The following is a 13,332-nucleotide window of genomic DNA, read 5'->3' on the forward strand; positions in this document are numbered from 1 at the left end:
CCTCCTCAGGAAAACGGAGAGGGTCCAGGCAAACTGGTCCCCTCGGAGGATTGGGTAGCCTGCTGTGGGGCGGTGGGTCTCCGTGTGAGGCACAGTGGTGCTGTTTCCAGGCCTTTTGGGGTCCACCAGGAAATCCGGTGCCAGCTGTTCTGGGTTCTTTGGGCCGCTGTGTCGTTCCCCTTTAGGAGCTCTTTCCGAAGGGTATGGCCCTCTACCTACGTAGGTAGGGTGTCGGCTGGAGTTGCTATAGCATCCGCTCTTATTCCCACTGCTGTGTGCGAAGTGATGGGCTGGTCGTCCCATTGTTGCAACTTCTGCTGGGTTGAGTGGCTTGCGTCAAACGTGCGACCAACAGTAGTAGGGTACTACTACCCATGCTGGATTTGTCACCTGTCCGGGCTAGGTGGACGCTGTCGTAGGGCACTATGATGATAGGCCTCCGGTGGTATGGTCTCTGTTACTAGGTACACCGGGCTATAAATTCTGACACACTGATGATAGACCTCCTGTTGTGTGGTTGTAATATTACCGGTACACCGGGCTATAAATTGGGACACATGACCCTAGACTCTAATGCGGCAGTGGTGCCCGGGACGGCCACCCCACCTGCCCCTGCCTAGCTACGGGCGTGACCTTTTTTGTTGAAAAAAGAAAGACCAGCCTTTGGTACATACCCTTAAAACTCAATTGGAGGAAGCTATTGCCACCTACTACGAACTTGTTTTGGTCATGAGCTAATATCTCCGTCTAATGTTGGCCTTTTCATCCGAACCAACTTTATTTTAAGTTTCTGAGTACGCTCTACAACTTTTAAATTTAAAGTTTTCGTCTACCACCAGCGGTAAGAAAATATTTTTTCCAAAGCCATGAAAAATTCCACGATTTTTCTGAAATTTACAAATTGAAAATATCTCTCCCAAGTGTATACATCCTGAAAATTGCACATTTCCAGAATATATAGTTTTTGAGAAAATGCCTGGGGTGATCACATCAAAACACATACAGTTCCATTAAAGATGCAATGTTAGGTCGTTCACGATGGATGAAACGCATGAAGATGAGTTCTCCTCCGCACAAAGGGGCGCTTCCTCCTTTTAAAGTTTACCCCAATATCCGTTGACGGGGATACGCAGCATTGCGCCACGTTGGTGGAAAAACACCAAAGTTTGTCCAAACCGTACGATATCGACATTGCTGTTGTGATATTTTTAGTGAACCAGCACTTTAAGGGAAAACCAGCCATTGTATAAAATAATACCTCGCTTCCTTTTCATAACATGGATAATAATAATAATAATAATAATAATAATAATAATAATAATAATAATAATAATAATAATAATAATAATAATAATAATAATAATAATAATAATCAGCTAGGCTAATACCCAAGACACCACCTTAGGCCCAAGTCATCTATCGACTTTTAATGCCTTTAAACAGGTGGCCGAGTTACAATTCGTAGGAGGGTGGTGGCAAGCTCCTCATGCCACGCGAGCCAACAGCTTCCTACACTTACTATTACCGTTTACCTCTACAAGTTAAGCCTTGATCTACTTGACATTTTCACTGTTTAAAAGATGTAAAAAATACCCATAGTCAAAGTATCGTCCTCCATTTTAAGAATAGTTTTCTCTTAGCTAGAAAAATATATAAATTCAATCAGTTTTACAAACTAGTTTAAGTTTTTTGAGGGGAATTTGGACTTTATTTTTATAGTTGCCGTTATCAATATATATTAATAAAACTTTGATCACCAGATGTCGCCAGCATCAAACTATACAGTATGAAAAAAATTTACATCGAAAATCGCATAGGTTTTTAATTTTTCTCTAACGACGGCAGCAGCCAAAATTTGAAAAACGGACCATAGAAGAAAATGCCTCTATTTTCGAAAAAACATTTTTAAGATCGCTTTTTGCGTGATGAACATCAGATGTCGGTAAAGTCTCTACTAATATCTTGTTTAATCTATTGGATAACGTTGAAAAAGGTAACTGCTCTTATCAGCCCTCTCGCTTAGAAACGCCATTCAACGAGCACAAAGATTCAAACGGTATTGTTTCGGGAGTTAAGAGAGACTTGAAATTGTTGTTCGTTGTAACGAAGGAGCTTTGACAAACTATCGCTAAGGTAAGCTATAAATTTTCATTTCATTCTAATTAATCCGGCAATAAGGAACCCGTGCATGGCTAAAAGATGCGAAGCCGTCACAAAGATACAACGCCCAACGACGAAGCCCAATTAATAACGCAACGTCATCAGAGCGTAATGGCGGCAGTCCTGTTCTGCCTGCAGCTTGAAATCGAGGCGTGGTTTCTTTGCCAAAACTTCCGCGGATTTTAGTAATACCTGATATAATATCTCATAAGTTTTGATCTGTATAACCATAAGTCTATAATATTTTTCCACAAATTTGTCACTTTGGGGAATATTTTACTGGCAGCTAGTAACGGAGTGACGTCATCACAAGAAGAAACTATCCTACTAGCGAGGTGCTGTCAAAGGCTACGTGTGACGCGTTATAGCAAGTGGACGCAAAACGGCGACGAAGCCCGTAATGCAGTCTGTCTTGTGAATAGCTCTCAGTAAAACTTTTACATGTGAAGAATAAGAAGTGCCACACTTATGTCACAAATATTATACCCTTATGGTATAACATTTCCAAAGAAAACCATTCAATGAGACCTTACTTTATTCGGAACATACAATTAGTGAGCTGTAAATGTAAAATTCTTTGTGTTTTTGAAAATGGTACCATGGATTTCAAATCTTGTGATTGCCAGGAACGAGCTAAACTATACATTGTCAAAGTCATAGACCTGCATTTTCAAACTCCGCATGCCTAACTTCGGTTTATGACGCGTTTTTCCAACGCGTAGTTTGTAGTGACGTTATTTACTTTATATCCAGGCCGTAAACAATGCTTTGCCACGAGGGAATTAGACGGCAAAAACTCGATTTGACCAAATATTATAATTCTTAAGTTTACGTGCTCATTAGAATGATCAAACAAATAAATCTGAGACATTTTACATAATTATTAAGAAAAGTTCTAACGATAACTTTGGTGGTGCTAAATTTGTGCTTCGTCACTCCGGACTCGTCTCGACTTGTGTCATCTGGCGTCATTTTACTTTTTCCCACCGTGTGTTCCAGGGAGCTCAAAAATCTACGCTCGCTTAAGCCTATCATCATAATCAGGGCCGCCGAGAGAGTGCCCGGGCCCCGGTAAATTATAAATTACGGGACCCAGGAGAGCCGTTACTTCTGGAGATTACTTAACTTTTTCGGAGATAAGTATAAGAGGGGTCGGACATTCCCAAAAAAAGCGTACGGGATTTCGAAATCTCTGTGATTTCGCGATTTCGTCAAAGATTTCGCGATTTCGTCAGATTTTGCGATTTCATCAGATTTCGCGATTTCGTCAAAGATTTCGCGATTTCGTCGAAGATTTCCGATTTCGTCGGAGATTTCGCGATTTCGTCAGAGATTTCACGATTTCGTCAGAGATTTTGCGATTTCGTCAGAGATTTTGCGATTTCGTCAGAGATTTCGCGATTTCGTCAGATTTCGCGATTTCATCAGATTTCGCGATTTCATCAGATTTCGCGATTTCGTCAAAGATTTCGAGATTTTATTAGAGATTTCGCGATTTCGTCAAAGATTTCGGGATTTTATAAGATTTCACGATTTCGTCAAAGATTTCGCGATTTTATTAGAGATTTCGCGATTTCGTCAAAGATTTCGGGATTTCATAAGATTTCGCGACTTCGTCAGAGATTTTGCGATTTCGTCAAAGATTTCGCGATTTCGTCTGAGATTTCACGATTTCGTCAAAGATTTCGCGATTTCGTCAGAGATTTCGCGATTTCGTCAAAGATTTCGGGATTTCGTCAGAGATTTTGAAATTTGGTCAGAGATTTTGCGATTTCGTCAGGGATTTTGCGATTTCGTCAGGGATTTCGCGATTTCGTCGGAGATTTCTTTCGAAGTGTACGGGATTTTGTACAAATGTCCGACCCCTCGTAAGTATACCTCGTTTGTTCAAACCCGGGCCCCTAGGCTGCACGGGCCCCGGGAATTTGTACCAGTTTCCCCACTCTCTTGTCGGGCCTGATCATAATAGTATTTATTTCGCAAATTAAACTTAGCTGGAAACCACAGAGGCAAAGTCTATTAATGGCTTTAAAAGTCGCTTGATGACTTAGACCATAAGTTAATGATACCTCTAAGTAGACAAATGGATATGCTGCCTATGGCGGATAAGCTTGTCCAAATCGACCTATGTCTCTCCGTACTGCGTATCAAAGTTGCCTTAACATACACTTGGAACTGCCGAAGCTGACGTTTCTTTAATCCCGTTTGGTGCAAGGCTAGCTTGAACGTCCCCAAAAGAGATAAATTTCGGTATTCCGTTAGAAAATTCGTTCCCCCCATAGAGGCAAAAGAAAGTTTTTTTGCTATTGGTTTATTTATCTCAGCCCAATATAGTTTCATTCTCGACCGCACAGTGGCGCTGGGTCCGAGATATTTTTCAAATCTTTCATTTTCGCCAGAATCGGAGAGACAAGATTTGACATCACATTTTCTGGACAAAGATTCCACCTTGAAAGGGGCTTATTTGTCTACTTAGAGGTATCATTAACTAATGCTTAGATCTAAGGTGATTAGCCTAGCTATTCGGTGTGATTACCGAGGTATACACAAATTTACAAATAATTAAATTCAAATTTGTAAAATATGCAACCAAATTAAAATAATATAATATAAATAAATAAATAAATAAATAAAATATAAATAAATTAAATTTAGCATAAAAAATCTTAAGAATTTGGAGGAAGCCAATTATTAAAAAACAAATAAGAAAATCAAAATCGCAACTGAGCAATTGAGCAACAGCGATATCGGATAGCGTAGCTTTGTCAAATCTTAGACGAATAAATACGGGACGGCTCGCCGGTAGCTTAGTTCAAGCTTTTCAGTGTAGAACCAACTTTGAAGCAACTGGACGGTTAAAGGGGGCAAAAAAACAGGGGTTTTACTGGAGCGATATAGGTAGCGCCATCTACTAAAACTTTTCAATGTTTTATTTTGACGCTGCGGTGAAAGGGAGCGTCTGTATTTACGCTCCAACTGCGAAGTAAGTTCCTCGGTTATTTGATGCTTAATAAACAAGCTCTTGTTATTGTGATTTAGTAATTTAGTACAGTAATTTCAGTAAACCGTACGAGGAATAAATATTGCATAGTGAAAAGTTGTAAAAGCGACTCTCGATATTATCATCGTAATCATATGGTAGGAGTTCATTTGGTTCCTTGGCCTAAGCCTAAAAGGTCACTAGAAACATGTAAAACTTGGATGTCTTGGCTCAACGGAAAAGATTTTAACGTTAATCAAGTGATACCTACTTACATTTCTTCGAATATTTCATTGGAGACAACGGACCGACCCCTGAGAATCCCAACTCAGTTCATCAAGAAGTATCCCATTCTAACGAAAAAACTGTTTGCGAATTATTAGCAGACTACGGAAACGCTTAACTCTAGCACGTGACGGAAACAGCCTATGATGAAGTTGCCCCGTTTTTCCTGCAAGAGAAAGAGCAGCGTTGCCAGATAGGCAAAATCAAATTATAGACCCAAGGATTAAAAATTATATATTTCCAGTCCAAATTATAGGACACATTGTATTTGGCGGTAATTTCATTTTTTATGAAATTTTAAATGAAAAAAACTTAAATATTAAAAATAATAAAAACACATTTATTCATTTTTATCATTAATTTAGTATTTTTCAGTCTGAAATTATATCGAATTCCCGAACCTGACTTATAAATTTTGAAATTATAGGATTTATAGGACATCAATATAAAAAAATCGGAAAAAATGCCCTATATAGGCCACCGAAAATTTTGTGACAAAATTATAGATTTTCCCTATAATTATAGGGCGTCTGGCAACGCTGAGAAAGAGTAACTAAGCGGTCGAATCAATGTTCGTAGCGTAAAATCGTAGGCGTGAGCCGTCCCGTAAGCTTCAACCGTGATGCTCCTATATTAAGTCATGCCTAGATAAAATCCACTATTGGTTCGATACTGACAACAGGTTTTTTCTAATATAAATATTGAAATTCGTGCAAAAATTTCATTCAAATCGGTTAACAATTACTAAAATCCGTGAATAGGTAGAATAGTCCATAATTAAAAGAGACAAAAAATCTAAACCCTAAACAAATTTGAAGAAATTAAACAACTCGTACCAATAGATTTTCGAGCAAACATAAATACGCGAATCTGAGGAATCTTGGACCAAATAGATCTTCCAGTAAAAAACTAAATAAAATAGCCAGAAAGTCCTATTTGGGACTCATCAGAACCGTGCGGGAAATCTGGCTTACATTTCGCTATTTGAGTCGGTGGTAAGGAAGCTTCGCTTCAGTAACTAAAAATAAATAACCTAACTAGCTTTTAGCTGGAGAAAGTAAATTAAATACAAATTAATATGATAATGCTCTTTGCGAGCTTGAGTCAATGTCCTAAATAGCGGGCCCATAGGGATTGCCGCTTGACTTGGCCCCCAAAGAAAAAGGGACCCCAATAGAAAAATTGGTCCCACGATGAGAACGGGCTCCAGAGACCTTATTTACGCCCACCAAAATTGTCTAATGAAAGCCCAAACATTTTTGAGAAAAATTCTTGGCCAACACTGGTCGAAAACAAAGCTGCTTCGTCCAAATGGAGAAACACATTTCGGCCATTTTTGACAAATGATCATTGGAGCATTTAATATGCCATTCGAACAAATGGTGGCAAATTTGGGAAAAGAGGCAATTAGGGACCTCCAATTTTTATTCAAATTACTAGAAAAATTTATAACAAGTTGTTGTATTTAAAAACGTTTACGTACATCTGGCGGCCATCGGAAAACCCAGCTAAAACGTGACGTTATGAAAGTTGTTAGTACAAATCGCTGCCATCTTATACAACATAGCCGAATGATAAAAGCAACCGTTCAACCATGAATGCTTTTATTTCTACGAAGGGTGAGTTATTATGTCGAGACGATGCACGGGCATTTTGTTGTCTAGTTCTTCCCCACCATGAGAGGGGGAAGGAAACACGTCACCGGCTTGTGGTTCAATGAGATAGTGGCCCGATTTCATTGACATGGAATTTGTCTTACCTGCAACACTCCCCTTGCATTTATACTTCCCGCAAAACATGATTTTGGCGAAGATTGAGCGTCGTGCCTGCTTCTGCGACCGGGACATTAAGCTTACTGGCCAACCGTGAGGTGCACTGGTAGAAACGCTAAAAACCGTCTCAACTTATTCATTTTCTCTCAGTGTAAATAAAGGTATTTTTGGTTCAAAAACGATCTTATTAAACGAAAATCCGAATCCGTTATTTAATCCTTCCTAGCGTTACTTCAAAGAAACGGTAAAGTAACAAGTGCTGATAACTCAAACCCATTGTTAAAGATATTTTTAATATCTTTGGGGAGGGGGCTCAATTGATTAGCATCAGATTACGCCTACATCGGAGAATCAGTAGAAGATAATCGTTCAAACAGCGATTGTTTGTCCATTTAAAAAATAAAAATAAAAAATTATAGGAATTCATGTTGAAATTGAAAACAGATATAGCAATCACATAAACAGCTAGGCTAATACCCAAGGCACCACTTAAGGCCTACGTAATCAAGCGACTTTTAAAGCCTTTAATTCAGGTGGCCGGGTTACAATTATGCGTAGGAGGATGGTGGCAAGTCCTTCACGCCACGCTTGCCAACAGCTCCCTACACTCACTATTACCGTTAACCTCAATACGTTTCGCATATAATGTGAAACAAAAAACGGATAGAAGTAACTAAGAACTATCACTTTGTCCATTGCTGTCTTGATGTTTTAGACTGAAATCGAAGAACTTTAAATATTCTGGTAGCCGTGTTATTTATGAAAATGTCTCTTTCCTCAGTTTGAAAAGTAGAACTTGATGGTAATGGCACCAGTTAACATGTCCATAGTTCTTAGTTTCTTTTACGAGTCCTTAGTAAATTAAATCTTGAATATCTGTGATTTCATAACTGACGTGAAGTTGGTCGAAATGCTACGTAATTTTAGGAGGACATTGAAAATATAGAAAATAAACCGGGTGTAACGGATATATGTGTCACATATTTTAGGGCGTCATCTTTGCGTTCTAATGAGTCAAAAAGGTCTCATGACCATTGGTCCTAAAATGCTTGGTTTCAGAGTTTTAGGTCCACAAAAACCGAAACAAAAACTACGAATTAGCGTGAAGGTGAAGTTCGGTATTCTGCCTTGATCCCAATTGTTACCAATTATTATTCATTTGTTTTTAACGGTGAAACGATAAACACGGTAGCAAATGCCAAAAGCTCATTATTGAACTAGCAGAAATGTTCTAAATCCTACAATGATTTGATCGAGGGGTCGGACACTTTCCATTATTTTGTTCGGGATTTCGGGATTTCGTAGAAATTTTGGCGATTTTATCATTACTTTTTCAAGTGATTTTGGGATTTCAATGTTAATTTACCATAGCGAGAATTAAAAGATTTTGCGATTTTAGACAAAGTGTACGGGATTTTGGTAAATGTCCGACCCCTCGGATTTGATTGCCAAGTTCCATTATTTAAAGGACCCATGTTCACAAGACATTTTTGACTCATTAGGACGCAAAGAAGACGCCCTAAAATTTATGACACACTTAATCGAAGCTCCCTGTGGTCAGTCTTAGTTTATTAGTTTTGATTTAGTTTATACTGTTTTCGAGGTTTTTCAACAGCAGACTTCTACTACAGTTTAATAAGCATACATATTAAAATCTTTCATGTCCATCGTATTAAAATGATTAAATAAATTAAACCCAGATCGTATTTATTTATAATTAGGGAGCACCATTTTAGAATTTTATAAATATTGTCCGAATTCGTCGTCGGGCGATTAACCTATCTCCGACAAAAAGACCTACAGCCCTAAGCAGTGGCGTAGCCAGAAATTCGTCAAGGGGGGTCGAAGTATGTGATTGTTAAGAGGGGTAGATATTTAGTACAGTCGAAGGTAGACCCAAAGGAGATCTGGACCCGGAACCCCCCCCCCTTGTCTACACCACTGGCCCTGAGATAAAGCATTTATCAAAATATATAAGAATAGTGGGGTCTACGGTTTTCATTTAAAAGATCCAAAAGTTTAAATGACTTTAAAATCTGCAAATATTTCCTTGACGTTCATACAGTTTCATGGGTTGATAATTTTTTTTAATATAATGACGTAGTTAATAGGTGGCATTCACGAGCCATTGCTCTAAGGTAGATAATTATGGGGGAAAGGGGGATGACACTAGCCTTCCACTACAGTGATGATGACGTCACGAGAATACACCCTATGTAAACATTTCGTTATCAAAATGCAGGGATATTATATATGTATAGACTTGGAATGTTTAAAACTATTAATTGGCACCGTGCTACGAATGCACCCGGAAAGACCGGTGTTGCTTAAATTACGTTGAATGTAAATAAATTTACCAGAAAATTGATCTAAGAGACCCGAGGGGCTGACCACTATCCGTAATCGGTGTACAAGCCTGTAGCTTTGACTGTACTAAAGTTATTACGTAATCGATTACAACTTTAGCACTACCAAAGGCTGTACTCGCTGTAATCGGTGTACAGAATTTGAGGAAGTGGTTATCCCCTCGAAGAGACCTCACGCTGAATTTGTGGCATAAGTTATAATTTTCTTCGCGAAATTGACTTAGTTTCTTAGTCACGGATGTAGATGGCCTAAAAAGAAGGTCCTATCGCTGCGCCTTTGGGACGGTTGACTGGCTAGCGTCAGCAGTAGCAGGGCCGTCTTAAGACCTTTTGGGGCCATGGGCTAAATTATTTCATCAGACCTTTGCGATCCCCAACGGTTAGCCTTTGCATGTCCGTTGTCCAAATTCAACTACGCAATAATCAAACCAAAGCTTTTAATTTCAAAAGTATAACATAGTCCTACTGAAAATAAGATTTTTACTGACAGTGACTCGCTGTTAGGTTTTAGAAATTGTTGGTACCGTATGATGCGCGATGTGTCGATGAGTCAAATTACTTTAGACGTAACTAAAAGATACATAATATTAAATGAGTATAAATAATATTTCGTTAACTAATCCCTTATCCCTTATCCCTAGAGTAGAGACGGTATGGATGGCCTTTCCAGGGCCCCCAAACTGGCTGGAGGCCCTGGGCTGTACCCCACTTAGCCAATGCCTTAAGACGGCCCTGAGCAGTAGGATTCTCTCGCTGTATATGGCTGTTGCTCACGGGTGATAAACGGCCATTGCTATCCTGAGTAATTTACCATCACAGTAATTAATTGTACAATAACGATTTATTTTTCCAAACAGTGAAAACGATTTCCTCATTCGGAAAACATGGGAGCAATAATCAACCCTGCCGACGTAATTGATTTCATTAAGCGCTTGGTAAGTATCACTGGTAAAACATGTCAGGATTTTCAGGGGCGTGGGAGTATTGGGGCAGGACTACAAAACTCCGGTTAGCTGGGTCGTGGGCCCTCTGGAAAATGGGACTTTATTATTGCACAAAGCGCGTAAAATTTCATAGTTTTTCTTCTTTATACAAAATGTCCATTGTTCTTTAATTTTAATATTTCGATATCGATTGCCAGTGGGTGAATGTTCTCTCCCCCGTTGCTAAGAATAATTTGCCCGGTCGTCTACCCTTAAGATTTTGAGAGTGGGAGAAAAGTGACGGAAGTAGTAGGAAACTAAATATGAACATGTAAAAATCCAAGATGGCCGCCAAGATGGCCACCAAAACAACCCCCCACCCCCCCAAAATATTTTCCAAAAATTTTTGTCCTTCGAAAAATCGAAAATATTTAAATCTCAAATTTCACCTTGAAGATGATCTTTGACCTCGACGTCTGACACCTGTCCACAACCACTAAGCCTCAGTCTATCAAATCAACACGTTTGGTCACGATCGGACAAGGTCGAACCGAGATATCAGCGGTAATATGTGACCCCACCAAATACTTATGTTAATTTACTTTTGGTGTCATTTTTTTGGTTTTTTCGTTTTTTCGCCGTTTAAAATGCTAATTAGTTATTTGCGAGATGGGGAAACGAATTCGCGACCTTCGCTTTATACCCTTGGCGGTTTTGGACCCACCCAAAATACTTTAAACGTCTAAACTTGCGATAATAACTATTTCTATAAAAAATATTTGTTTTTACATTTAAAAGTCAAAGAATATGTGTAAGCGTAAGACGTCTCAAAAATCGAGCTCTTTAAAGGTTAAAAAAATGAAGTTATTTATGGGGAAACCAGAAATTAAATGCAAATCGCCTAACGATAATCCTTGTTATTATAATGAGCCATGTCGCAAACACGCTTTTAATTTCTTTGATAATTTAAACTTTAGTGTTAAATGCTGGATTTGTCAAGAACAATGTCTTGACAAGACAATTTTTAAACAACACTTAATGGATCACTTATCGAGTAGTTATAAAAATCAAATTCGTATTGATGTTTGCGATTGTCTTCATTCAAAGAAACCAGAATATACAACCAAAGAAGAAATATTAGACGATCAAATTATTGATTATTTGAACGAGTTTAACGTAAAACATCAAGAATGGTTAAACGAGTTTGTTAATGGTACTGGAACTCCAAAGAAAATTCATCGTAAAAAAAAGACAACTGGTATTAAGAGTGAAGAAACTTTAAATTCAACAATGAAATCAAATATTGTATTTCCACCGGACTTTGTCATGCCATCTGATGAGCAGATGGAAGCTATTATTTTTTTTCAAGAATATTGTAAAAATAATCAAATTTTAACTCTTAATCAAGTTGAAACACCCATTGAGGTTTTGGAAAATCTTGAACAAACTTGTCAAATGATTGAAAATATGTGAATAAATATGTTTTCTAATATATTGTGATTATATTTCCTACGTAAAATAGATATTTTAACTCTTTCATGTTAAGGTTTAGCGTGGTAGATCGGTAGCGTTGCAGGACGTTATTCAAAGAGTCTCAAGTTCAAATCCCAATCCTTTCGAGCTATCACGCTCAATCTTTTATTAGTATAAAACGAGATGTCGCCCAACTGAAACTGTCATTATAAAGATGTCAAGTTTCGTAGTATTTCTACCTTCGAACGCATCACCCGATATTTACCCGGAAAATACACCTTCTAGCTTTAAAGTACAATTATCAAAACCTTTAAATTTTAACAATGAAAAATGGTCTTGCGCATTAGCAGAAATAATTCTTCCTGAAACTTATTCGAATATAACAAATGAGTATTCGCATTTCCAAGTAGGGCACGTGTCAGATGTTATTTCACCCGAAGAAAATCAATGGGATTATATTAAAATTGAAATTCCACCAAAACGTTACGAGGGTGATCTAGATCGAAATAAGAATAATATTCCAACATCTCTTCAAAATAATATACTCAACGAGTTTGCTAAAACTATTGAGGCCAATCAAACACTTAAAGGAAAAATACATATGAATACGGTAAAAGTTGACGAAAACGAAGACGGTTCAAAATTAAAAATACAGTTACAAAAAGATGTGCAAGTAAGAATACCTCAAGCATCGCCCCTAGCGTCTGTTCTGGAATTTCGAGAAAATGATTTTGTCGACAGTGATTATCTTTCTAATTATCCTCTCTCGAATCACGCCAAAACTATTTCTTTAACTTACGCAACAAATTTTATCGAAGTACGAATTAAAAAAGCGTTAGTTGTGAATAAATATCAACAAAAATATTTACCACGACAAATTCCCGTGGAAGAAATACAATCACAACCCAGGAGAAAAAAAACAGAAAATTAACAAGAAACCGAAACTAAAACCAGAAGTGAAACAAGAGGAAAAACCAAAACTTGAACCAAAAACAAATTTAGAAGAAAAGTCAAATTTGAAACCAGAAGAAAATCTAAACAACATTTTTCCAACAGAACCTTTAATTCCAAATATTAATGGAGACGTCAACCAACCAAAAGTTTTAAATCCTTCCGAAGAAAATAGATTACCAAGTTCTCTCCCAATACCCATTAATCTACCATCTCATCCTGTTATTAAACAAATACAATGGAATAATTACGCGATTGTGTTTGAGGCGGTCAGATATGAGGGAGAAAGACAATATAATAATGAAATTCAACCGTTCACATTACACTTAATTATACGTGATTTATTAGAACGATGTAAACCAAGACAGTTTGATGGATTAAAAACAGCGATATCTTCCGATGATGAAGATAATTTATATTTT

At 37.8% G+C, this 13,332-nt stretch overlaps 1 protein-coding gene across 2 annotated transcripts in view; it reads left to right on the forward strand.

Annotated features, from left to right (window-relative positions):
* Positions 1–2,040: 2,040 nt before the first annotated feature.
* LOC149926112 (uncharacterized) overlaps positions 2,041–13,332 on the forward strand; it is a 68,109-nt gene continuing 56,817 nt past the window's right edge. For both annotated transcript variants that reach the window (XM_090162018.1, XM_090162019.1), the window contains exons 1-2: positions 2,041–2,133; positions 10,421–10,498. In XM_090162018.1, the coding sequence (XP_090018144.1) occupies positions 10,448–10,498 (51 nt within the window). In that variant the 5' untranslated portion in view covers positions 2,041–2,133; positions 10,421–10,447. The remainder of the gene's footprint in view (positions 2,134–10,420; positions 10,499–13,332) is intronic.

The sequence above is a fragment of the Leiobunum rupestre genome, chromosome 10, assembly GCF_980474605.1.
Source record: "Leiobunum rupestre chromosome 10, qqLeiRupe1.1.hap1, whole genome shotgun sequence".
NCBI lineage: Eukaryota > Metazoa > Arthropoda > Arachnida > Opiliones > Sclerosomatidae > Leiobunum > Leiobunum rupestre.